The sequence below is a fragment of the Rhagoletis zephyria genome, unplaced genomic scaffold (genome assembly GCF_001687245.7).
Source record: "Rhagoletis zephyria isolate East Lansing unplaced genomic scaffold, Rhagoletis_zephyria_1.1 Rzeph_scaffold_03812, whole genome shotgun sequence".
NCBI classification, from domain to species: Eukaryota; Metazoa; Arthropoda; class Insecta; order Diptera; family Tephritidae; genus Rhagoletis; species Rhagoletis zephyria.
The window spans coordinates 1-25,435 of NW_016160895.1; the positions used below are offsets into that span (position 1 = coordinate 1).

The window sequence follows — 25,435 nt, forward strand, 5'->3', positions numbered from 1 at the left end:
GGTATGTTATCGGTGGCCACCCAATCTTTACATATAGGCATAACATAAGGCTTTGCAGCATTTAAACTCAAACTATTTTTCTCAGCCCAACGCAGAATATTAGACAGATCACTATTTACTTTATAACATAAATCTTCAACAAGACCGATACGATTAGAGAGGTATAACTGAATATCATTAGCATACGCATGCACATTAACATATTTACACACAGAAAACACATCATTGACAAACATACTAAATAAAAGAGGACCAAGAACTGATCCCTGAGGGACACCCACATTTATAAATTTGAACTGTGAAGAAGCAATCTCTCCTTTAAGTTGCCCACAAGGTAGCTACGTAAAAGCTTAATGGAACTATGAGAGAATGCAAACAGGTTCCTAAGTTTCCAGCAGAGTAAAGTATGGTTGACCGAGTCAAATGCCTTAGAAAAATCTAAGAGGCAGAGCAGAGTTAAGGCACCATTATCGAACGGTACTCGAATATCATCTAAAATTTTAACCATAGCAGTAGCACAGCTGTGCTTTGGTCTAAAGCCCGATTGTAGTGAAGAAAGCAAGTTGTTAGCTTCAATAATCTTTGAGATCTGCTCAGCCATTAAGGCTTCACATACCTTCGAAAATGCTGGTATGATACTAATAGGTCTGTAATCCGAAGGATCGGATACAAGGAATTTCTTTGGAACAGGCAAAATGATCACTCTTTTACAAGCTGCAGGAAAACAGCCGCTCGAAAAACAATGGTTTATTATGTGAGTAAGAGGACTTATAACAAAGGGAAGCACAATTTTTACAAATTTTAACGATATTCCATCATTTCCCACCGCGTTCGACTTGACAGCCATAANCAAGCTGCAGGAAAACAGCCGCTCGCAAAACAATGGTTTATTATGTGAGTAAGAGGACTTATAACAAAGGGAAGCACAATTTTTACAAATTTTAACGATATTCCATCATTTCCCACCGCGTTCGACTTGACAGCCATAATAGATTTTAAAACATCAGACTCACTAACTCGTTGAAATTCAAAAGTATCATGAATGGAAGAGGTACTCACAGCAATTTCGTTAAGGTTATAGCTGTTGCAGTGGTTGCTCAAGCCAATAAAAAAATCATTTAAGATATCAGGGTCTATTTTGCACGTCTCATTTCTTTTTTCGCCGTGTATTCGCAAGCCCTTCAAGTTTCGCCATAACTCTTTAGACGGAAGTGAAGGATTCAGTTTATGGCTGTAATACCTTCTTTTTGCCTGCCTAATGGCAGCGGTTGCTTCATTGCGAGCAGTTTTATACATTGCCCACGCGAAATCAGTGTTCGACCTTCTCCATTTGGCATGCAATTTGCAGTAGTCATCACGGGAAACGACAACGTTCCTGAAATGCTAAATGTGACGGTAATATGAATATTTTAAGACTAATGCACTAAAAAACACATATCGTTACCTAATTATGGAGAGGCCCTAACTAATTTTACTTTGTACGGGTNTTGCCCACGCGAAATCAGTGTTCGACCTTCTCCATTTGGCATGCAATTTGCAGTAGTCATCACGGGAAACGACAACGTTCCTGAAATGCTAAATGTGACGGTAATATGAATATTTTAAGACTAATGCACTAAAAAACACATATCGTTACCTAATTATGGAGAGGCCCTAACTAATTTTACTTTGTACGGGTGCATTACTAACCAATTAATTGATTGAATTTAAAAACAACTCTACATCAATAAGATAGTTTCAGAGTTTAAAATAAACCAGTGTTATCTAGAAATACGAAACTAAAGAACTTAAGTTTTGATAAGTTCGCTGTAAAGAAACAAAAGCATTAGAAAGGACCTTTTTATATTAAGGAAACAATGTGTAGTTTGTAACCAAATGTTTTTTTTTTTAACTTTAGCAACCAGAAATGGAGCTTGAGTTTTTAAAGAGTGAGAGTGAGGCAATCAATACCGGGCAGGTATTACCCTTAGCGGAGCCGCAAACACCACTTGCACTCCCACTGCCACCATCTCCTCCTCATCGATCATCGTCGATGAGGAAAAGGAAAACCGGCTCAAATTAATTTGAAGGTGAATATTTAGAAATAGAGCTAAAGAAGTTGAAACTAATGGAGGAAAACAACATGTTGCTAAAAGCCACCTGAATTGATATGAAGGGTAATATATGTTCATATGTATGTGGATATATGAATAACGACCGCTTAAAATCGATCTCAAATTTGTACTTTCGCTGAAGAAATTTTAGGTCTATGTTATGTAGTTTGCCTATTGTCAACTAAATATAATGCTTTGTATTGCATGCGCCCCACGCTTTTCATTTTCAATCTCATAAATTGCTTATAACGATTTTTGCTAAAATTTCAAAATCAAAAGTTATCAAAACAAATTCTATGGGACTGAGAAATATTATTTTCTACTTTTTAGTCCATTTATAAAAGCGTTGTATATTAAAAAGTTTTTTTTTTATATTATTTATTTATATAGAATATAAAGAGCAACAAAAATACACAAATATACGGTAAGTCGACATACATACATATATTGCCTGCACATATATTGAATACATTAGGGTAATTCATCTAAACGCGCAAATGGCTCGTTACGATGTAACCCTGGTAAACTTACTTAATTTTGTATAGAAAATCGGGTTATTTACGAGGTTTACGCGGTTACGAGGCATTTACGCGTTTCCACGAATACCCATATTTTATTTATAGAAGCCACGTAAAGCATAGAGAAGCCCTGTGAATAGCCGCACTTACCAAAAGCGAGGTAAATTGATTGGCTATAAAATAAATACCCTTTAAAAGATTCTGCAAGAATGTTGTAATTACTTACCGTGACAGAAGTAGATGCGACCTCAGCAAGAACATTATGTAGTTGTGTACATATATAACGTATTTAAATTCATACATAAATAAATTTACCACCACCCCAAATTCACGCTTTCATTTTAGTATACCGGAGAAGAAATGTTTGCAGAGCTCTACGACTGTAACATAAGATTAAAATTAAAAGAATTTTGATAAAAAAACAAAATTTGCTTTATTTAGTACATTAAATGTTTATTTTATGATTTTATTTTAAGGCAAGTCTAATGGAAGTAAGTTTCTACTATTCGCAGTCTGGTAGTTCTTGCTTGTGTTTGTAAGTGGTTTTGTGATATTGAAATATTTTCATTGGATTCATCTAAATCTATATTTGTTTCAATTGCTTCGGTTACTGGAACATTAGCTTTTAATAGGATATTGTGGAGCACTATACAAGCGTTTATTATTTTTCCTGCTTTTTCTGGTCCATAGCATAAAGTTCTTTGTCGAGATAAACATCGAAACCGGCCTTTTAAAATTCCTATGCAGCGCGTTCTCTTATGTGCCACATTATATTTTTCTTCTTCTTCATTTGCTGGATTAGCTATAGGAGTCATCTACCATGGTTGGAGTGGAAATACCCTATCCCCTAGCAACCAGTAATTACGATGACCTCTCGTGTACTTTCCTTTTAGATAATTTTGAATTGCCGAAGTCCGCCAGATGTATGCATCATGCGACGTACCTGGGAACTACGCATTGGCATGACAAATTTGGTGTTTTGAATCGAAATAAGTAATAAGTTGATGGAATGACCACCTATAGATGTACACAATTGACTGAGTTTAACTTTTCAAATTGACAGTAAAAAAACTTACCTTTTCTACAGTAGTATAAACTTTCTAGATCTCCTTTAGGTGCTATAATTTTGATGTGACTCAAATCCATTAAGCCAATTATACCCGGGAAACCATATTTTTGGTAAAATTCCGCTTTTATCCCAGGTTCCTCCGCTTCATTTGGAAACCGCACGTAAGTCGCTTGAACAGTGTTGAGAATGGTTTTGACTTCTTCAACACATCTACTGACAGTCGTTTGTAATAAACAGGACAAAAAATCTTGTCTATCGGGCGCTGGTAGCTTCCGGTGGCAAAATATCTCAAAGCGGACAACATTTTCATATACGTAGGAATAGCAGTCTTTCGTCTCGAAGACTCATTAAATCCATTATGTTTTTCAATGTTAGTTTTTAGTTTATTTAGTTTGTTCTTCATTTGTTTTGTTGATCATAATATTTCCTCACTGACAGATGACTTTTACATTCAGCGCGATATTCAGCACAATATTTACACAGTGGTTTAGAGAATCGCTTGAAACCTGAAAGTGTACACTTGAGAAAATATGAGTTTTGGTTTGCATTTTCTCACTGTTACAGAATCCAGCCCCTGCTCTCTAAAATAAAAACTTTAATATACCACGCTTTTATAAATGGACTAAAAAGTAGAAAATAATACTTCTCAGTCCCATAGAATTTGTTTTGATAACTTTTGATTTTGAAATTTTAGCAAAAGTCATCATAAACAATTTATGAGATTGAAAACGAAAAACGTGCAGCGAATGCGTTATAAAGCATTATATTTAATTGACAATAGTCAAACGACATAACATATGTATGTAGACCTAAAATTTCTACAACGGAAGTATAAATTTGAGATCGATTTTAAGCGGTCGTTATTCATATACCCGCATACATACATACATATGTATATTACTTTTCATATCAATTCAAGTTTATTAAATGCGCCCCACGCTTTTCATTTTTAATCTCATAAATTGTTTATAATGACTTTTGCTAAAATTTCAAAATCAAAAGTTATCAAAACAAATTCTATGGGACTGAGAAATATTATTTTCTACTTTTTAGTCTATTTATAAAAGCGTGGTATATTAAAAAGTTTTTTTATTTTATTTATTTTCTACCTTTAGTGTTGTCTGAATACAATTTTGCAACACATATTAAAATAATTTAACTTGCAGTAAAAAGAGAACAGAATATCTATTATTGCGCAAAATACACCACACAAATATTTGCGCAAATACAAATTAGTACAGGTCAGATTCTTATTAGGGATGAAACGATACCATGCAGGTATCGATACCTTTACTTGAAAGTAGTATCGTTAGATATCGGATCTAAAGTTTCGATACCTACTCGTATCGGTATTTTTGGCTCTGAAGGTATTCCGTATGAGCTGGATTAAATTAAATTTTTTAAGTAATAATTTAATCATCCGCGGCGAATTCTGAACTTCGAATAATAAAAGTTTTTAAGTTGACAAAATTCCAGGTGAATATCTCTTATAGTAAAAGTGAACGGATTTTATACGGTGAGTTCTCTAGAAAGATTAAATTTCGATACGAATTTTCTGAGCTGGGCTACGTTGAACATTTTAGTGTTTTCTTTGTCATCCTTTGCTTCTTTTTTAAAGCTAGNATTCAAAATTGATGGTTGCAACAATTCTTTACCAGGAAATACGTTTATGATAAAATTTTGGAAAATGGGCGTGGTACCGCCCACTTATGATCACATATATGTATCTCAGTAACCGTTGTACCAAACTCGGTATGGTGTTTAGAAGCTTTCGAGATGGGATATTCAGGAAAAATGGTCTCGTGTGGTAGAATAATTACCTTGACACTTACAATGACTTTCAAAAATAGATGGTTTAAATATTTTCCTTTTTTTTTTGCCTGAAACCAGTACGGAGAGAAGTTTTTAAAAAGTTTTAAACCCATATTTCTTTGGATTTTTATTCTTTTGGCTTAATAACAGCAAGCAATGAACTTTCAAAAAAAAATATTTTGAATCGATTTTTTTGGTATTTTGGCACCACCAAAATTAATTCCCTGATGCAAGAACAACAAAAATATCTGTAAAAAAATTAATTTCATGCCGGTTTTAGGAAAAAATTTACGTATTCAATATTTGAAGATCGCAGACGTTTAAAAATCCATAAAGCACTGGACGATTTATATTAGTGGATTAAAAATTTCCGAAAGAAAATCGCCTTGGTATCAGGTTTCGATACGAGTATTTTTTTCGATACCTACTCAGAACTTGGCTCATAAGTATCGATGCCAAAATTACTTAGTATCGAACGATAAGTATCGAGTATGTACTTGTATTTACTCTTATTGTTTCATCCCTACCCAGTTCAAAAACGCCGTTCTTCAGAATTTGATTGAAGAACGCCCTACCTCAGAATTTGGTTGATGAACGCTGAAATACATTGAAAATGTGCTGAGATAGGGCGTTTTTGAACCGGAATGTGAGATAGGGCGTTCTTCAATCAAATCCTGAGATAGGGTGTTTTTCAATAAAATTCTGAAATTGGGCGTTCTTCTAATTCTGAAGTAGGGCGTTCTTGAAACGTTTTCCGAGATAGGGCGTTTTCGAACTGGCTGCCGAGATAAGTGACTTAGTGGTCACACCCTATACATATTATAAGCGAACAAAGAATTACTTCTTCATACACTTATTCATTTCTTGACTACATTTATAACACAAAAACAAAAATTTCTACACTGAAATTAAATACTCACCAACGTAATAGAAATACTGAATGATGCCCATTGGGTGCAAGAACTCGTTTGTTGAGATTTCGATAAATACTTTGCAATTGCCTCTTAAGCATGTCGCCTACAGACCACTTTATGCAGGTAAAAACGCGAATGAATTAAATAAAACGCAAAGCTATAATAATGCACCAAACAGTTATGCCACGTTTACGTAGTTAATCTCTTTAAAAATTGCATACACAAGATTAGTTTAATTCGATAACAATGATAAGCCTTAATTCATTGCCATTTGCCACGCGTTCCACTTCGCACCCCACGCTAGGCGACAAAGTTAGGGTGCATTCCAAAACGTCAAAATACAAAGCATCAGTCTCTCTTATTTCTAAACCACACTAGAAGAGAACGTCAAACTTGCGCAAAAGTAGCATCTTACCGCGGTTGCGCAGATTTGACATTACAATCTACTATGCTTTGTATTTTGACGTTTTGGAATACACCCTTACTTTCATTTGCGCTTTAAATTACCGGTTCGAATGTTATTTTGCGCTGAAAGCGATTGTACTAAAAGACGCCTCGAGAACAACTGATTAAGCCGTGCCCACATACAGTAGCCTAAAGCCTGGCACATGAGATTTATTTTTGTATTAGTGTACAAGAAATTAGCGTTCACTCAAGCTGCGTTTCTTATTAATAAGAGCCGCCGACGTTGTTGATATTTACGATCTCATATTTTAGTGTATGTAGGCTGTACTCACTGAGTTGTTTTATCTTTGTTCTAGCCAGTCATCTACTCGTATCAGGCAGCTGATTGCATATCAGTGAGCCGACTTATAAATGTGCTGATTACAAATAGTTAGAGTAAAAGTGGCGCATCAACCCAGCAGCAAAATGAGGAAAGCTTGAAGCGATTCACGAATTTCATTAAAATACTTTATTTTTGATTTATTATGTAGGAGTACATAAAATGATGCACAACAAATACCAACTAACTTTATCATCTCCAGCTATAATTCTACCAGCTATTGTCTTTGCATTTTGTTATATTCCTCGGCCAGCTTGAACTTTTGTATTTTCCCCGAAGTAGTTCTAGGAAATGCATTTATTGGTATCACATACCGCGGTATTTTAAAATGCGCCAACTTTCCTTGTGCAAATTCCTTCACTTCTTCACGCGCAATGCTCTTCACGCCATCTTGTAAACGCACAAAGGCACAACACTCCTCGCCCAAACGTTCATCAGGCACACCAATCACCTGCGCGCCGGTGAGAGAAAAGGTGTTTGAGGTATTAGAAAAAATATAGTATTAATGGTTGAAAATAAATATGTACACACGTGCGTTTCAATGATTTTTGGATGAGAGTTGAGAAAATCTTCAATTTCTTTGGGGAAAATATTCTCTCCCCCACGTATGATCATCTCCTTCAGACGTCCCAAAATGCGCCCATAACCATCGGATTCCAAGATGAATTGATCGCTAAATGAAAGAAATGTAATTAGTCCCAGTCTTATAGCATAGTTTTTTCAATGAAAGGTGATTAAAGATATCTTTGGATGAGTGAAAAATCAATGCAATAGAAGACTACGGCTTTCGTTGCCATAACTTTGCATTATGAAAGTAAACGCCTCTACGCTTATCGATCGGCATCAGGTAGATTTTCAGGTACTGTTTCTAAACCATTTTATGCTGGTATTCAGTAAGTCAGTCTAATCTCAAGTCACTAAATTTGAGACTAAACATTAGTAACTCTTTTTGTGATTTGAGACGATTTGGGTATTCAGTAAGAGAAAGTCAAAAAAATTTCACCACAAATACGTGGTGATAACAAAAAGAGACAGCATCTCCACATTAAACAGGTAACTGCATTAGAGCTGCGTGTATTTTTTTGTTGATTTTGTACTCTAAAATATAAAAAAAATAAACGAAATGTGACATTTCTGAGTAAACAAAAATGGCAATTCATGGACCACTTCGAATGAAAAACAACCAAATTGCAACCCTGCTGCTGCTACCCATTCAATGTGCAATGTGCTAATAAAATTTTTGCAGCCGAAATTTCATATGTTACATGTTTGTACAAATGTAACATCATCACTTGAGATCGACTTGACCGATCTAGTTAATCCTTTTCTTGGCGGGTCCGTGAATAACAACCCAAGGTTCGTAAAAATCTCATCACAAGTTGTGCCTGGAGTTGACTCATTATTAAAAACATTCTAATTTGGCTCATAATTTAAATTTATATTGGTAACGCAAAATATGTAAATGCTTAAGCAAAAACTTATAATTAGCTATGAAATGTTAAGTCAGTCTTTCAATTTAACGACCTTTTTGTAGACACGTTAGTCAGTCAAACGGGAAATTTTATTTGCACAATTTGTCTTTACCCCCAAATTTAGCACCGCGGATTTGACAGTGGTAACGTGTAACTTGAAAACCGGCTGCTGGGTAACCGGAATGTGCGCAAGGGCTTTTAGGGTCTGGCACGTGTGGATAAAAAATTTTCAAAACCCTCACAGAACAGACAGTTTTAGCCTGTGGTGTCTGAAGTATCATCTCCTTACGCGGAAGAAACGAACTTAGCCTACCAGTTGGAGGCAGCGGTTGCGTCCTGAGTGCTAATCTCTAATTCAACATACATCGTCGCTAAGACTACTAAGAACATCAGCTATGAAAGCTTTTAACAGGGCGAAGTATACCAAGAATTCTGGAGATTGGGTGGCATATCTGAAGTTTCAGCACCATATCTGCGATACAAGGATCGAAAGAAGCATCGTAGCCCAAGCCACGCAATAGAAATGAAGAATTCTGCTCCTTCCAACTTCTCGGAAAAGCTGGGAGTCTTAAGCATCCAATTTCCCGGAGGGATCTGGCAATATAAGAACATACAGCCTATCTCGTGCCAGCAATCCCTAGCACTTAGATGCGAGGCAGTGCAGTCAATGAAATCGTCACGGAGGATAAGGTAGCTGGGCTACTAGATCCTTCCAACCCTACACTTAAGTCGCCGGGCACAGAGGAAATCATACCAGCCAGGCTCCAACGAACGATAACTTCTTAACTAACAACTATCATCCTTATCTATACATATACCAAAACATGACAGCTTCTCAGAATGTGGAAGGCGTCTTTACCCATGTTTAGTTCGCATTCATCCACTCATCCAAGATTCCTCAAGGATTACGTCCATTGAGTCTTTCTTTGAATCGACAGTACATTGAGTACCAGAAGCATTAGGTTGTCTTTGAAAATGGCAGAGATGAAGAAAACGGTTCCACGAAAGTTTTACCTCCTCTCCAATGGAACCTCGTAATAAATGTACTTCTGCTTCGCACCACGAGATCCACTAAACTTGTTGCGTACGCAGAGGACTTAGTCATCCTGGTCGTAGGTTAGTTCATCACGACAGTCAGTGAATACAAATCCCTCCTATCTGAACAAATTACGTTCACGTAGCGATATAAAATGGACAATTTTCGAACTCCATCACTCATGCCGTAAATGTTAAACTGTCAAAATAAGTGCACTTCTTGGGGTTATTTTAGATTTTTTCCTAGAAAATGAATAAGACATCACGCCTACGGAAATATACGAGAATAGTGTCGCAGCTAGGAGCGCTCTGAGACTTAGCGTTGCGAGCAACTCCCAGGAGTTGTGCTTGAAGAAATTTTAAAACATTAGAATAACCGACTAGAATGTCGGCTTCTAAATAAACGTTTTCAGACTAGGCGGTGTTAATGAGACTTTCGCTTTAGAAGCTAGTTAAAATATAAGACCTTAAATTAGCACTGAGAGTCCAAGGTAGATTAAAAAAGATTTCCTTTGCAACGCAGATCGACTAAAAAATAAAAAAAAAATACAAAAAAAGTTCGCAGTAGGAGCGCCTGGTGTAAGATTTGTTGTGTACGTGTAGTTAACCTACTCCATACAAAAGAGGCCAAAAATGGTCAATTCAATGCCCCCATTTGCCTGCAGAGTCAATATATAAACCAAAGTAGATGATGGTATGACGTTTTAACACCTACCCTGTTTTCAGCCATTTGTCATTGCCGATAGTTTCCTTTGTCTTCACTTCATCGTCATAGTATTCCAACATAGTAGCATAGCCACGCACATACAGCTCACCTGGTTCACCGAACTGTACCGTATGCCCCTCGCCATCAACTACTTTCACTTCCACATGATCTTGTAAATGACCAACAGTATTCAAGATTCGTTCCATACTATCACCTGGTCTCGTCTGAAAGACGACTGCTGTTGTTTCTGTTAAACCATAAACGGTGTGGATACGCTCCAAACCAAGAATATTCTTAATGTCCAGAAAGAGTTGTGGCGAACATGGCGCTCCGCCGGTAACAGCCATCTTTGCGGTCTTCAATGGTAACTTCAACTCTCTCTGCTTCTTGATGAGATCCACATACATTGTGGGTGTGCCATGGACGACAGTGCATTTTTCGTCAACAATGGCGCGTAACGTGTCGGCGGGACTGAAACCGGCTGCTGGCAGAACCAATGTGCTGCCATGTGTCATTGCAGCCATAACAGTGACAACAACGCCATATACGTGAAAGAGAGGCACTTGTACGCAGATACGTGAATTGCTGTCCAACAAATTACGATTACCGATATGCGTACCATTATTTACAAAATTATAGTGTGACAGCACAGCTGCTTTCGGTCGACCGGTGGTGCCAGAAGTAAATTGCACATTACAGCCGCTATCTGGTACTATGCGGTGCTGTAGCTTTGAGATAGCCTCACGCTCGACCGGGTTGCTCAGGCCGAGTAATTGGTCAAAACTCAGCGCGCCTTTCAATTTGTTGTCTGTGTCGATGATGACATGTTTCAGGTGAGGCAAGCTGGTGCTGTTGATGCTTCCATCAACGCGGTCGGGCAACTCTGGACAAATACTTTTTATAATCTCATAGAAATTTTGTTTTTTAAATGTTTCAGGCATTATCAGTGCTTTCACTTTAACCTTCTTCAAGCAATACTCCACTTCGGGTCCTTGAAATGCTGGATTTATGCCAACCTACAAAAAATCTATAAAGTTAAAGTCTCTTGAAAATAATTGTTGCAATATTTCAACTTACCGACACCAAACCGGCGCGTGCTGCGCCCATCAGTGTCAGATACCAGTGCATATTGTTGGGCGCCCAAATACCCACATGATCGCCTTGTTTTAAGCCAAGCTTCAGCAAGCCGGCAGCAACACGATCGGCCTCTTCGATGAGTCCTTGAAATGTGTAACGCTTCTGTTCGTGAAATGAAACAATAGATTCCGTGCTGCCATATTCAGCTGCGGCGCGTTCCAGCTCCTGACCAACATTCCGATAGATCAGTGGGGCCTTGCCGATGTGGTGCAGATGCGCGGGATGAAAGTTGTGCGATTTTATAAACACTGCGGGTGGTGTGGATAAGCTGAAAAGTAAATATTTTAACTTTAAATTTATTGGACAATCTTCGTTAGGGGCTGTTTAAACTATAATAATATTTTCGTAACATAAACGAGAAGGTTGATAAATCTGGAAGATTAGGACGGCTCCCTTTGCTAGGAAGCATCTTTCACGGAGAAAAACCTCAGAATTGGTTTTTGGGAAAAATCGTTCCAAATATTTTTGTAAGCGCATTTGGTCCCCAGAATACAATTTTCCAATTGTATTCACTGTAGGATATTGGACTAACGTTTAGATAGGGTGCCCGAGTTTGCTGAATTTTTAGGGAAGGGATTTTATTCTTGTTTCGGGGACAAAACGTAAATTTTTTAAAATAATAAAAACTAATAAAAGCAAATAATAATAAAAAATTTTATGAAAATAAAGCAAAAAATAAAAAGTTAAGTAAAAAAATTTTTTTTTGCAACAAATTCTAAAAATTAAATTTTAAAAAGAAAAATGTTATAAAAAAAAGTTAGTACTTAAAAACTAATTAAATGTAAAAAAAGCTACTTTTATTTTTAAACAAAATCTAAGAATTAAAAGAAAACTTGAATTAAAAAAGGCAAACAATAAAATAAAATAAAATTAAATATGGTCTTAAATATAAAATGAAATAAAACCAGGTAACGTAACAGTTCTATGCTATACAGCAAAAAACTTGTTTTAATTATTATGTTTCAGTTTTTATTTTGCGTTCAACACATACTAACTGCATCGTGATTTTTATTTCTCTTTTACAATATATGTAGTTGTTATTTGATAAGTTTTATTTTTCGTTCCCAAATTGAAAGTTATTTGGTGAGTTTTATTTTTCAATTACAAAACAAAACTTAAGTGCTGAATATTTACTTGTTTGTTTGGAGCACTACAGTTTTACTTTGTGAAAAAATAATAAAAATCAGAAAATATCTTTTATTTTTTTATGAAAAAATAAAACTCAACAAAGAACAATTATTTTTTGAGCGTAAAAAAAATTGTTACAAGAGGTTTATATATAACAAAGCGAAAGTATTTTTCAGGCGTTATCTATGACTTACCTTTTGCGACACCTGAGTGGAAGAACGACCTATCACGGCAGTCAGTTCGAAAACGCCTGAAGACTTTTTAAGAACATTTTATTTCGGAATTCGGTTCAAAAACGTCCAATCTCAAATATTTTCAATTGAGGTTGAGCGTTTTTGAACCAAATTCTGAAATAGGGCGTACATAAAATGTTTTCTGAGATAGACGCTTTCGAACTGGCTGCCGGTCTTCCACTCAGGTGTCGATATGTATAGTTGTTCATTAGTAACGCTGGAAGTAATACGATTACTTAGACTAAAAACTCAACCATTGAAAGGTGCCCGCAAAACTTTACGGCTTCAAAGCATTGCTTGCCCTTTGCTGTGGTATCACTACTTTGTAAAAATATATCCATACTTTAGATTTTCGTGGTGTAATTGCTTAAAGGAATTATTTTTCATAAAAACGACGCCGTGAAAAGGTTCTTCCATAGAAAAAATATGGCCGACAAGATATGACATTTGCTCATGATGCTTTGTATCGGAACATCCCTATCTGGACGCTTCCTTAACAATGCTTTTTTAGATACAATATTGAATCTATAACAGTTATGTTCGATCCCACAATAGAACAAATATATTCTTCTTTTTGAAACAATGAAATATAAAAATAAGTATTTATCAAGCCTCTTCTTTCTATCAGCTAACTTTCAAAATCCCCACAATGCTTGAACAAATCTCGATTTAACATCGTGGGCTCCCCTACCATTACACTTTCAAACCAGTTTTACTCCACCGCGTGTCAAAAATAACACCTATAACAGATTGAGAAACGCTGGTTTATATGAGTTGAATTTTGTATTTCAACTGGTTTATTTTGAATTGAAAAAGGTAATTCTAGTTAGGTAGCAATTCTTAGCAGTAGTTATCGCAATTCTTCCAGCGCGCTCGCCTCTATTAAAAATTCATATCAGCAATAAAAAATTAAACATCAAAAAAAAAACGTAAACAGAGTGACTTGCGTTTATGGCTACATATTTATACTCACCAACGCCCCAAATAATGAGTATGTGGTTGACTATTCGCTCTGAGTACATTTTTGTAAAATTGCAGAGAAGCCGGTTGTAGTTGTTTGATCATTATTCTTTTCACAGTACTCGTACACGTTGAGGAGATTAATGATGCTTGAGTTGATCTAAAGAAGCGGCAAAGAGAAATTGATTGCGATCACTAATGAAAAAACAAACCGCTCTTCAAATGATATGCGACTATTTGCACAAAAAAAAAATAATCACCTGGACGCGTTCTCGTATTTGATATGAATCGCTACCAGCTTTGCTATGTTGATTACAAATATACACTCACTGTCGATTGTTTTACCAGTAGCGCTTTTTTTAATTTTCTAGCACTATCGATCATATTCATGCTACGTCAATGGTTGGAACACAACTGATTTTTTTTCATACAAATAGCGAAGCGGAGAGCACTATATTTGTAATTTATAGATTTACGCATACATACTTACATTTGTATCAAAATAGTAAGTACCATGTATTTAGTACATACACAGTTGCTAAACAAATTGCTGAAAACACTTGAAACTAAAATATATACAATGCCGGACAAAAGTATTGTCACAGAGAATTTTTCGCAATACATGCAAAGTTTTCCTTTTCGCTTATTTTTAATAAAAATATAGTTCATACTATTTTTAGATTTTAGAACTTTGTGCAAAACTCAGGAAAATTCAAGAAATTTGCGTACTAATTTGGAACTTTCTAATCAAATTTTTTAGAAAAATTCTACGTATGCAGTTTTATAGCCCATTCAATTATAGTATAATAAAGTTTATTTTTGAAAATGCTCGAAAAACTCAATGATCGAGGGAATCATATCAAATCAAAACATTTGCCTACCACTCCAAGCAGACAAGTAACAGTAAATCTTTAAAGGAGTTCCCTCTCAAAGATCAACATTTTCTTATTCTTAACACCAACAAAAATAGTTCATCCAAAGATAAAAAAATAGTTTTCCGAAGATTACCAACTGTCTTAGCGCAAGTTCGGCGTCAATCAATCATTAAAAAACACAAATCGACTTTATCGACAACGTGAAGTTCAAGACGTTTTGAAATGACGCTCAGTGGCCGTATTATTTTTTCATAGTATATAGAAAGAAATGCTACTTTTTTTTACATATGACAATTTTTTCCCAATTAATTTAATATATAGTCATATAAAATGGCTAAAAAAACGACCAACCTAGTACAATGCCATTTCTTAAGAGTACACTTTCACTCTTAGTAAGAGAATTGTGGTTAATTTTATACCCAATGATCACTAATACATACATATGTATTAAGTGCGGTGCCGGCTTTTCATCGGGGAAATTATACACATATATGTATGTGCATACGTTCAAACATGTATTAATATATATATGTACATATGCTTATAATGAATGTATGTTAACTATATGCACATATAAAAATACATACATACGCAGATGCTTATTAATTATAATACATATTATATAGAACTAAGCATTTTCATATCAAATTGTCATTTTTTTATCGCATATACTAAAAGCATAAATATACATACAGATGTAGGTCCAATGTGTATATGGGTGTTTCCATCGGAAGGTCCACCACGACAAAAAAAAAATAAAAATCTTATATCTAACGGCCGATTTGGCTGCTTTTTAAAATATATACTGCCTATGTAAGTAGAATCATGTTTGCGTAAAATGGTCTTCCTAAGTGGCGCCAAGATTGAGATATTTCGAAAAACCGTATTTATGGTCCGATTTGGTTCGAGTTTGGCGTATGTAGTTGAAACATAATAAGTCATAGATTTCCAACAAATTAACCCTGAATTGGCGCTGAAGTCAAAATATAAAGTATATTCTACATAAAATACATGTTTTATTTGCGTTAAAAATTCATTTAAAAGCAATATTAACAAAAATATAACGATGGAAATTTATGTCACGGGACGCTACGTCACGTGACGTTACACACTTGGGGTTGTAAAAGAAAATTGAAACAAGTTGCATTAATTCAAAAAACTCTAAAAACAACTAGAATTGCTCCAAATCATATTAAAATAAGTTTCATGAAAATAGCCATCCAAAATTCGCAGAGTTTTGCGATTTTGTAAGAAAAGAAAAAATCTACTTCCATTTTTTGTCACGTAACGACACTCTCTTTAAATGCTTATATTTCAGGACCAAGCAGTTGGATTGTTTTCATTTTTCGGTTAGATATAGAGCTAATTATGTGCTATACAATAGCCTAAAAACGTTAAACAAAACAAATGGTATTCCTTGTTTGTATCACACCCATATGTAAATTTGAGCGCTGTCATAAATACCAGGTGTAAACATTAGAAAATATGATCACTGGAAATGGTGGTCGAATACATTTCCTAATATGGCAGCCGACCAGTCGACGGGCCGGCCAGAGTTCAATGGAGCAGGCCAATGGTTTCTCTTCAGTGCTAGCTGGCGTCGGCTTTTGCTACCACCAGTGGGCACCACATGAATGCATTGAGGACTGGACCATTTCCTGGCCACTTATACGATATGATCGAGACTGCGGAGCCGCTAGGGACACGAATTTCGATACGATACGATACCATATCGATACTTTTGGCATTCGACACCGATAATTTCTACTCGATAGTTTTTAAACGATCTTTTTTGGAATCGAGTACCAGAACCCTAGTATCGTATCGAAAGGCGTAAACTCACATTACACAGATAATGTTATTAACAATTCTTCCCGATATAAATTGGACTTTAAAGAGCAGAAATTTCTAATATAGTAAGGATTGCATGTTGGTGTTTTAAGTCAATACCTCAATCTCTACGTGTTGTTACACAATATGTTAGTGTTTGACCGAGATTTTCCTCCAATTTGTCGCNTTATTAACAATTCTTCCCGATATAAATTGGACTTTAAAGAGCAGAAATTTCTAATATAGTAAGGATTGCATGTTGGTGTTTTAAGTCAATACCTCAATCTCTACGTGTTGTTACACAATATGTTAGTGTTTGACCGAGATTTTCCTCCAATTTGTCGCGCGCGCCTTAATGTTTTGGCACATAAGGGGTCCCTACAGTTTTAGGTCGACTCTGAACGGCGATTATGTTTTACTGGAAAGCGGTTTTTCATTTTCAAGCTTTGCGCACTTCTAACCATTACACCACAGCGGCCTGTATACGAGACCTATATTTAGATAAATTTTTTGGATTTTGGTATCGATATTTGGAATATCGAGCCTTTATTGCGATATTAATGGGTACCCGATATTTTTAAGGCGATACTTTAAATGAGTACCATATCGATAGTTTCTGTTCTATATCGTGTCCCTAGGAGCCGCTATACCATTTCAAGATCCATATATCGTCGCAAAGTTCATACAGCTCATCGTTCCATCGTTTGCGGTATTCGTCGTCGCCAATGCGCAAAGTCCGGTAAATATTCCGCAATATCTTTATCTCCAATACTCGTCGGATGTTGTCATTGTCCATGCTTCTGCGTCATTAACCAACAAGGACATGAATGGTTAGGCTTGGTTAGCTTAACTTAATGTGGCCATCGTTGGCTGCACAAAGACTGGTAGGTAGGTAATATTACCAGTTGGAGCTCGGTTTTACGCGTTGAAGTAGACATCACAAGGATGTCACCGGTTTTTGAGACTTTCAGTAGAATTTTGTGCTCTACTTTTGAGATGTCCTCTAAATTCCCGAATCGGTCTCCTCCCCCACGACACTTTCTGCACCTTCCACGCTATTGATATCCATTTTTTGTGCATGAGCAGCCACCAAGATATGCCCCGTAAGCTATCCGGTAATAATTTTGCAGCCTTCTTTTGGTAGCCGGAAAAAGAAGCGAATATAGTTGTTTCCACCGTTTTCGCACATAATTTTTTGCAGTTTTGCAGGTGGTTAACACATTCCAACTAGCCATGAACTGCCTAATCATATTATCGTCCATTTCGTTATACAAGTGTTGGAGTGGTCTACGAATATATTTTGTCTGCTCGAGAGTCTTGGCAGTCTCATCTGATATTTCATTACCCTCTAATCCCTTGTGGCCGGGCACCCAATTTATGTATATGCAGCTTTCTGTCGGTGGCTAGTCTGTAAATGGCCTCCCGGCTGCGAATGGCGGTTTGGTTGAAATACAATATGAGGAAACTGCCTTAATTGCCGCCTGACTCTCTACGTATAGGTTCACTTGATTGTCGTTTCATTGCGAAAACCTCTGATTGAAATATGCTATAGTGGTCAGGCAACCACTGCCCACCTGACGTTCAGTTCTCGACTGTATATCCCGGCACCCACTTGCACTCCAACACTCCAAAATACTTTGTGGTTTTTTATTGACCACTTTAGCCTCGGAGATCTCCACCCTGGGACCTTATATCTTCTTGCTTTTCTGCCCCTGGCTCAATCGAGATGCCCATTGATTAACGACTTGAAGGGCGTTGTTAATTACATTACTGATAGTATCTAGGTCCCTGCCTTTTACTCAGGGCTGCACATTAACGTTAATTTTATCAATAAACGAAAATTCAAAATCGTTTTGGTTTTTTACATCGATAATGTTAACATTATGTGTTTATCAAAAAAAAATCGTTTTGTTAATTATCAGAAAAATATGTCAACAAAAAATTTTGTTTCGTTGATTATCAAAAAAAATATCAAAAAAGGAAAATTTTTTCTGCCGCAAACATAAAATTTAATAAACAGGCAAATTTTATTATTTGAAGCAATTGCGGGAATAATGGGTCGTAAAAAAGTAGGCGAATTAGTCCGATCGTGCTTTTTAGTTGGAGAGGGGTTATTTGTGTGCAAATTTTGCCAAACGAAATTAACAAGCGATCACTTGGGAAATTTCAAAAGCCATTTGATCAGAAGACATAAGGAAGCCTTTGGAAGGCTTCAGGACGAGCAAGTGCAGCAGCAACAAGTACAGCAAAGCGAAAATGCTGACGACCCAGCAAGAAAAAAAATTAAAATTGAGCTTGAGCTAAGTGAAAACGACGTGCAAGATATTTGCGCGGGTTTCGTTACGGAATGCGGTGTAGCCTTAAGATTTTTTAATACCAACACTATTCAAAAGTTATTTACGCCAATATGTCGACAATTAAGTTTGCACAAAATTACCCGTAATAATATAGGGGAGATTTTAATGCAAAAACATACAAATGAAGTTAACAATTTAAAAACAACACTAAAAAATCGCATAATATCTATAAAAATTGACAGTGCCCAGCGGCTTTTTCGTAACGTGGTATGCTTAAATGCGCAATATTTACTAAATGGAGAAATTACCATAAAAACGTTGGCAGTAAATAATTTTCGTGAAAAACACACCGCAAGAAACCTAAAAGAACTAATTTTGAAAAGTCTAGAAAGGTATGTGTCAATAATTACTTGATATTAAAGATAGCAAAGCGTTTTTTGTAGCATTAGCGTTTTCTAATTTTAAAATTAATGTACATACATACATACTTAATTACTTATCTAACTTTTGTTGAAAATTCAACATTCAAAATTTATTTACTTATTACTTTAACTTAATAAATTTCAATAGATATGATATCACAATTAGTCAAGTGTGCAGTATCACAAGTGATAACGGCAGCAACATGGTCAGCTGCGGAAACCTCCTGCAACACGAAAGTAAGGAAGTAGAAATGCCTTTACTAAATCCATCAGAAGATGTCGACGATGCCTTTTTTGAAAGTTTCGAAACCATTTTTGAAGATCTAGAATTCGACACTTGTGTTTCGCAAAATTTTCGTAAGCAATTAAATAATAATAATAGTAGCAATAAAACTAGTTTACAGTACTATAAAAAAAGAAGAAAAATGAAATAATATTAACTTAAAAAATAATAGAAAAAAAAAAACAAAACAAACAAATTAAATTAAAAAAATTAAATATCAATCCTAATAAAAAAAAAATAAATAAAAAAATATTAAAACCAAATATAGATAATTAAGAAAAAATAATAATTGTAATAAAATATATAATAATAATATAAAAAAAAAAACAAAGTACAATTAAATTGAAAAAAAGTAAAATAAAATAATAGTAAAAATACAATAAAATAAAAAATAATAATTAAGTAAAATCAAATAAAACAAAACAAAACAAAATAAAATAAAATAAAATAAAATAAAATGAAATATATATGTATATAAATCAAATAATTTTCTTAAACTGTAGGCTAGTGTTATAACAGCTATATTAATAATAGTATTGTGTACATTACATAATTTTATTTTTAGAGTCAATTGTAGTTATACGATGTGCCGCGCATACCATACAGCTAAGCGTAAACGACGTTTTTAAAAATGAAGAAATTAAAAACTGTTTTAGAGAATGCCGCAATGTAGTGCGAAAGCTGCGTACGCCAGCAATGCACAGACTCATATCGTCACAAAATTTATTGCCTCCCACAGCTGATTGTCCAACTCGTTGGTCTTACTCGTATGAGTTACTTAAACGGTTGAGAAACTTAGACACATTCATCTCAGAAAATATGAAAGAAGCCAATATTGACTGGTCATTTGTAGATGAATTTTTAAGCAGCTTCAGCATAATTAAAAAGACAACCGTAAAATTGCAAGAAAAAAATTTGCTATTTGGAGACTTCATTAAAACCTATTTGGAAATGATTCTTGTTGTAAAGAAAGAAGCGGACAAATATCACATTTCCAAACTTTTGTTGCAGTCTTTAAACCAGAGGAAAGATAACTTGCTCCAAAACCCAACCGTGGCGGCAGCAATCTATCTTGATCCGCGACTGAGACGGTTACTCCACAGTCCAGAATTCGCACCTTTAAAATCAGTTGCAGTAGCGCATTTGAAGGCTCTCTACTTAAAAATTCATGGAAATGACAACAATGTATGTACATATATATGTTTGATCTCTATGATTTGAAATATAAAGATACAATTGCAAGTATTCTGACATCTTTTTGCAGACGCAAGAGCCTGCTGCTAATTCAAGTAGTGAAGTACATGAAGACAGTGACAATTTGCTTGGCACACTACTAAACCAAATCTCCCAATACGAACCAAGAAGCGAAAATACCACAGAGGCATTTTCAATCATAGAAGCATTCAATGAAAATTGCGATTTGAAGGCCAATTTAGCAGACTATTGGGAGTCAAAAAAATTTACTCACAGTACCTTGTACCAGCTATACAAAATTATTCATGCAACTCCCGCTACGCAAGTTAGTGTAGAGCGGGCGTTCTCCACTTTAAAATATATAATTAATGACTATAGGTCAGGTTTGAGTGATGATATCACTGAAGCGATGTTAATGTTACGGCTCAATTAGTTTTCGCATAATTTCTTAACAGCGTTTTGTTTACTATTTGTTAATTATTTAATAAAAAGAAATCCCATAATGCTACGTACTCCTACATAAATTTTGCTTACAATTTTCTTCTTAAATAATGAAACAAAAAAACTATTGATATTTCCTTTTTGATAATCAACGAAACGAAATTTTTTTCGTTAAAATTTTTTGATAACTAACGAAACTATTTTTATTTTCATATTTTGTTTATTCATAATAAGCAAATGAAATTTTTTGATAAGTTGTTTTTTTAATAAATAACGAAACGAAACGAAACGAAACGATTTTTTGTTTATATAGTTATGCAGCCCTGCTTTTACTACTATAGCCGTCTGCATACTAGTATAACCGAAGCAAGCGAGGTGACTCTAAGTTGAGGAGAAGCTCGGATGAGGCAATTTTACTTTTGTGGAGATTTATTTGAAGGGTCTTAAGTATTACCCCTAGGCTCCCTTTAAAACTTATATGCAGTGACCAGCTCACCGGTATCCACATTGCGCATATTGAGGGAGGATTTTAGGATCTCTTCGATTCCAAGATTCTTCTCAACTCTAGCGTGTTTATATTGTTTTCGGCAAGGTTTCCCTTTTTTACGAGAAAGTTTACGCTACCTAAATCTTGCCAAATCGACCATAAAGGATGTATTCGGGCATCTTATTTATCTGGAGGATAAAAGGATGAGTGTTGACCACCCTAATTTGACAATGACTTGACCACGCTCAATACCTTCCAGTCAACGGTCGGTATATCGGGGATATGTTGAAAATTTTTGAAATCAGACTAAAATTACTGCCTTTTACCATATAACGGTAATTTTCAGAAATACGAAAACTCCGATATTTCAATAACTAAATACCCCAATTTACAAGAATCTTTTAACAAGACACAAGATTATTGATTTTTGTAAAATGGGCGTGGCCCCACCCATTTATGACTATGTAAGTGTATATCGATAACCGAATTATCGATTTCCATCAAACTTGGTACAGTTATTTCAATATATCATAGCATATTATCAAAACTGTTTGACATTGGGAAAAATGCTCTTGCTGAAAGGTGCGCCGGGTATATGAAGTTCGGTTTCGCCCGAATTTACATATACTTCTTTACTTGTTTGTTTTTATTTTTACCTTTGCCTTTTTTCCTTTCTTAATCTAGATTCGTCGAAATGTGGTTTGGCTACTTTCCAAATGCACCTAAAATGCTGTGGTTGTACCGAATATACTTGCAAATTTAAAAGTACAATTGTACCTACTTTTCCATCACAGGTTCTAGCCATAGCAGCTATTATCGGCAAACCGCAACACTCTGGAGTATTAACACCGAGAATGAGCGCATTTAAGGTTTGCTATTTTTCTCATTCAGAATACATTCTAAATATATATATATGGGTATCGTGCTACCATTAACAAAAGCTATGCGCCCATACAGCTGAGCTGTTACAATTAGTCTGTAGGCGGTCGTGGAGAAGTCAACACTCGTTTTCAAAAGCTACTCTTTTCATTGTTCGCTATCACAAAGAGCCGGTCTAAGTCCAATAGTAGTATATCGCGCAAGAGTAAATATATAAATTACTTGATATTCAACATGCAAATTCGTTTGACACTTTTGCGTGCTATAGGACATTGCAAACAAGTAAATGCCCAATTAAATGCTGTCAGATCGGCAAGTTATCAAATTCAACTGAATAATCGAAGATGGTTAGTGGAAAATTTACTACTATATACAAAAAATTTCACTTACCTGCGCAATGAACTATTTACTTTCAGCTATTCGGACCGAGCTTATTTCCACCAGGTGGGTAACGAACCTTTGCTCTATCGCACGCTTGGACAACAGGTACAGATATCCGCTTCAAAGTATGGCGAGCGGCCTGCGCTAATTTCGAGGCACGAAAACAAGCGTTACACTTTCGCTGAAGTTAAAAATGAAGCGGAAAATCTTGCAGTGAAACTCAACGAACTCGGCATGCAGCGCGGCGATCATTTGGGACTTTGGATTACAAATAATTCCCAGTGGTACATCACTTACTTGGCAGCTGCACTGGCTGGTTATACAGTTGCTTGCATTAATCCAGCATTGCAGGCGCAAGAAATAGCATATGCACTCAAGAAGGCGCGCGTTAAAACGCTCGTTACGAAGGCCAACTGTGGCCTGCAAGACTTCTATGGAATTTTGAAAGAATTATTGCCGAGCACGAGTTTAAATGGCCGCCGTCCCATTAACGATCCGAAATTTCCCTATTTAAGGCATGTAGTTGTGCAAAGTGACACGCCGCTCAGTGAGTTCCAAAGTTGGGAGGAGTTGAGCCGCAGCAAAGCTGATTTACAAGATATAAGCGCACTGAATAAAAATGTTGAGCTCATCGCGCCGGAAAGCGACTGCAATATACAATTCACTTCAGGTACCACTGGCGTACCCAAAGTGGCGTTACTTAGTCACTTTTCCTACTTAAATCAAGGCCATCAGTTCGGTTTCTTTTATGAGTTACACAAGTCGCATAAAACTATTTGCTTTACATTGCCCTTCTTTCACATCTTCGGTTTGAGCGTCGTGATGTCCGCCTTAAGTCATGGCGCGACATTGGTGCTCCCCAGTCCGCGGTTCGACAGTGTTGCGGCGCTTGAGAGTGTGGCTGCCGAAGGCTGTAATATGATATTCGGCACGCCCACCATGTATGTCGATCTGTTGGAGAAGCAACGCGAGCTGAATAAGCCAATTCATACACTGGAGACAGGTATTGTCGGTGGGGCGGCTTGCACGCCAGAAATCTATACTCAAACGAAAAAAATGTTTGCTCTAAAAAACTTTTACATCGGCTATGGAATGTCAGAAAACTCTGCGGCCTCCTTTATGCAGGATGGCACAGAGAGCGAAGAGGAAGCAGCGCAAACTGTTGGCCGTTTGTTGCAACACGCGGAGGCTAAAGTTATCGACGATAAAGGGGAGACAGTACGCTTCGGGGAAGTGGGTGAATTGTGTGTTCGTGGATACTTTGTGATGACTGAATATTACGATGATGTCGAGAAAACCAAAGAAGTGCTGGATAAGCATGGCTGGCTCAAGACTGGGTGAGGGTTGAGCAAGAGGGTTTGCAAACTATTCTGTCTTAATTTTTGCGTATTATTTTGTTTTCAAATTTCACAGCGACACTTTTATACTGGAACCTAATGGTGTGGGCCGCATTCTTGGACGTAAGAAAGATGTCATCATACGTGGTGGAGAAAATGTATTTCCTAAAGAGATAGAAGACTATCTGGATACACACGAGGATATTATAGAAGCGCAGGTATATATTATCTTTTATTTATTTACTATTGGCAATAAAGGATTTGTTCATTTTTTCAGGTAATTGGTATTCCTGACAAGCGCATGGGCGAAGAAATTTGTGCTTATTTACGTTTACGCTCTGGAGCTAAAGTACTTACGGTTGATGAAGTTAAGAACTTTTGTAAGGGCAAAATAGCGCATTTCAAAGTGCCTCGTTATGTGCGTTTCGTTGACGAATATCCAAAAACTTCGTCTGGGAAGATACAAAAGTTCGAATTATTGAACATGTTTAACAAAGAACTAAAAAGTTCTGGAAATTAAAAAAAAAATTGTTTATAAGTAGATATAGATATACAAAAAAATATAAGATGTGGACTGTATTATTTATAATTTTTATTTTAATAAAGCTCTAATAATATGTTTTACAAATTTGAAACTTATAGTATTTATTGTTATTTTTTGTTATCAACGGCATGAGACAAAGGTGTATATACAAAAGAACTATCATGTTTTTTTTATTCGAAAAACAAATTTTAACCCTGTGAAAAATGAACGCTCCAGTGAATTATGAATGCAAAATGCTAATTTGGAACCACTGTGCGACGTTCGTACAAATAATGGCTTTGAAATAAAAATTTGTTTTTAGTTGTGAAATATACATATGTATTTAAAAATTGCATGTTTAAAATGTCAGTTTTCGGTAAGATTCAGAAATTGATATTGAGCTAAAACAAAAAAATTGCATCCATTATGGCGGCCTAAAACTTGGAAAGGGTTTAGATTTTCTTAAAAAACATCGCTGATTCCGAATTTGATATCGAAATACTAAATAAACAAGTAAGAAAGTCTAAGTTCGGGCGGAGCCGAACATTAAATACCCGGCGCAATTATTAAATATATGTTTTCCACCTTTCCGAAAGCTACCGCTACACGATAAGCCGGGGTGTAT

At 35.8% G+C, this 25,435-nt stretch overlaps 3 protein-coding genes across 13 annotated transcripts; 2 read left to right on the top strand and 1 right to left on the bottom strand.

Annotated features, from left to right (window-relative positions):
- Positions 1-6,412: 6,412 nt before the first annotated feature.
- LOC108369706 (acyl-CoA synthetase family member 2, mitochondrial-like) lies at positions 6,413-14,260 on the bottom strand. 11 transcript variants are annotated; one of them, XR_001848551.1, is made up of 7 exons: positions 14,122-14,257; positions 13,875-14,056; positions 11,481-11,808; positions 10,413-11,419; positions 7,722-7,863; positions 6,914-7,641; positions 6,413-6,519 (listed from the first exon to the last, which is right to left on the bottom strand). XR_001848551.1 is itself a non-coding variant. In XM_017624876.1 (6 exons), the coding sequence occupies exons 2-6, from the start codon at positions 13,964-13,966 to the stop codon at positions 7,408-7,410; spliced, it is 1,803 nt and encodes a 600-aa protein (XP_017480365.1). In that variant the 5' UTR covers positions 13,967-14,021; positions 14,192-14,260; the 3' UTR covers positions 6,413-7,407. The 11 variants fall into 11 exon arrangements, 3 of the variants coding, with proteins under 3 accessions (XP_017480365.1, XP_017480364.1, XP_017480363.1); XR_001848549.1 differs by having other exon boundaries at positions 6,413-6,563; XR_001848547.1 differs by having other exon boundaries at positions 6,413-6,610.
- A 4,678-nt stretch (positions 14,261-18,938) lies between these two features.
- Positions 18,939-21,368, top strand: LOC108369707 (uncharacterized). The gene is made up of 4 exons (XM_017624877.1): positions 18,939-19,642; positions 20,134-20,413; positions 20,462-20,753; positions 20,833-21,368. Exons 1-4 carry the CDS (start codon positions 19,489-19,491, stop codon positions 21,193-21,195), a joined length of 1,089 nt encoding a protein of 362 aa, XP_017480366.1. The 5' UTR covers positions 18,939-19,488; the 3' UTR covers positions 21,196-21,368.
- A 1,297-nt stretch (positions 21,369-22,665) lies between these two features.
- LOC108369708 (acyl-CoA synthetase family member 2, mitochondrial-like) lies at positions 22,666-24,888 on the top strand. Its single transcript, XM_017624878.1, has 4 exons — positions 22,666-22,916; positions 22,986-24,287; positions 24,364-24,505; positions 24,565-24,888. Exons 1-4 carry the CDS (start codon positions 22,804-22,806, stop codon positions 24,805-24,807), a joined length of 1,800 nt encoding a protein of 599 aa, XP_017480367.1. The 5' UTR covers positions 22,666-22,803; the 3' UTR covers positions 24,808-24,888.
- Positions 24,889-25,435: the final 547 nt, after the last annotated feature.

Coding starts and splice junctions, on each gene's coding strand:
- LOC108369707 (XM_017624877.1), top strand. CDS start 19,489: ATGGTCAGCTGCGGAAACCTCCTGCAACACGAAAGTAAGGAAGTAGAA. Junction 20,414..20,461: donor GAAGCCAATATTGACTGGTC/ATTTGTAGATGA, acceptor TAAAAAGACAAC/CGTAAAATTGCAAGAAAAAA. Junction 20,754..20,832: donor TTCATGGAAATGACAACAAT/GTATGTACATAT, acceptor ATCTTTTTGCAG/ACGCAAGAGCCTGCTGCTAA.
- LOC108369708 (XM_017624878.1), top strand. CDS start 22,804: ATGCAAATTCGTTTGACACTTTTGCGTGCTATAGGACATTGCAAACAA. Junction 22,917..22,985: donor CAACTGAATAATCGAAGATG/GTTAGTGGAAAA, acceptor ATTTACTTTCAG/CTATTCGGACCGAGCTTATT. Junction 24,506..24,564: donor AGGATATTATAGAAGCGCAG/GTATATATTATC, acceptor TCATTTTTTCAG/GTAATTGGTATTCCTGACAA.
- LOC108369706 (XM_017624876.1), bottom strand. CDS start 13,966: ATGATCAAACAACTACAACCGGCTTCTCTGCAATTTTACAAAAATGTA. Junction 11,809..13,874: donor ACTCATTATTTGGGGCGTTG/GTGAGTATAAAT, acceptor TTTACTTTTCAG/CTTATCCACACCACCCGCAG. Junction 7,864..10,412: donor GACAAATGGCTGAAAACAGG/GTAGGTGTTAAA, acceptor TCTTTCATTTAG/CGATCAATTCATCTTGGAAT.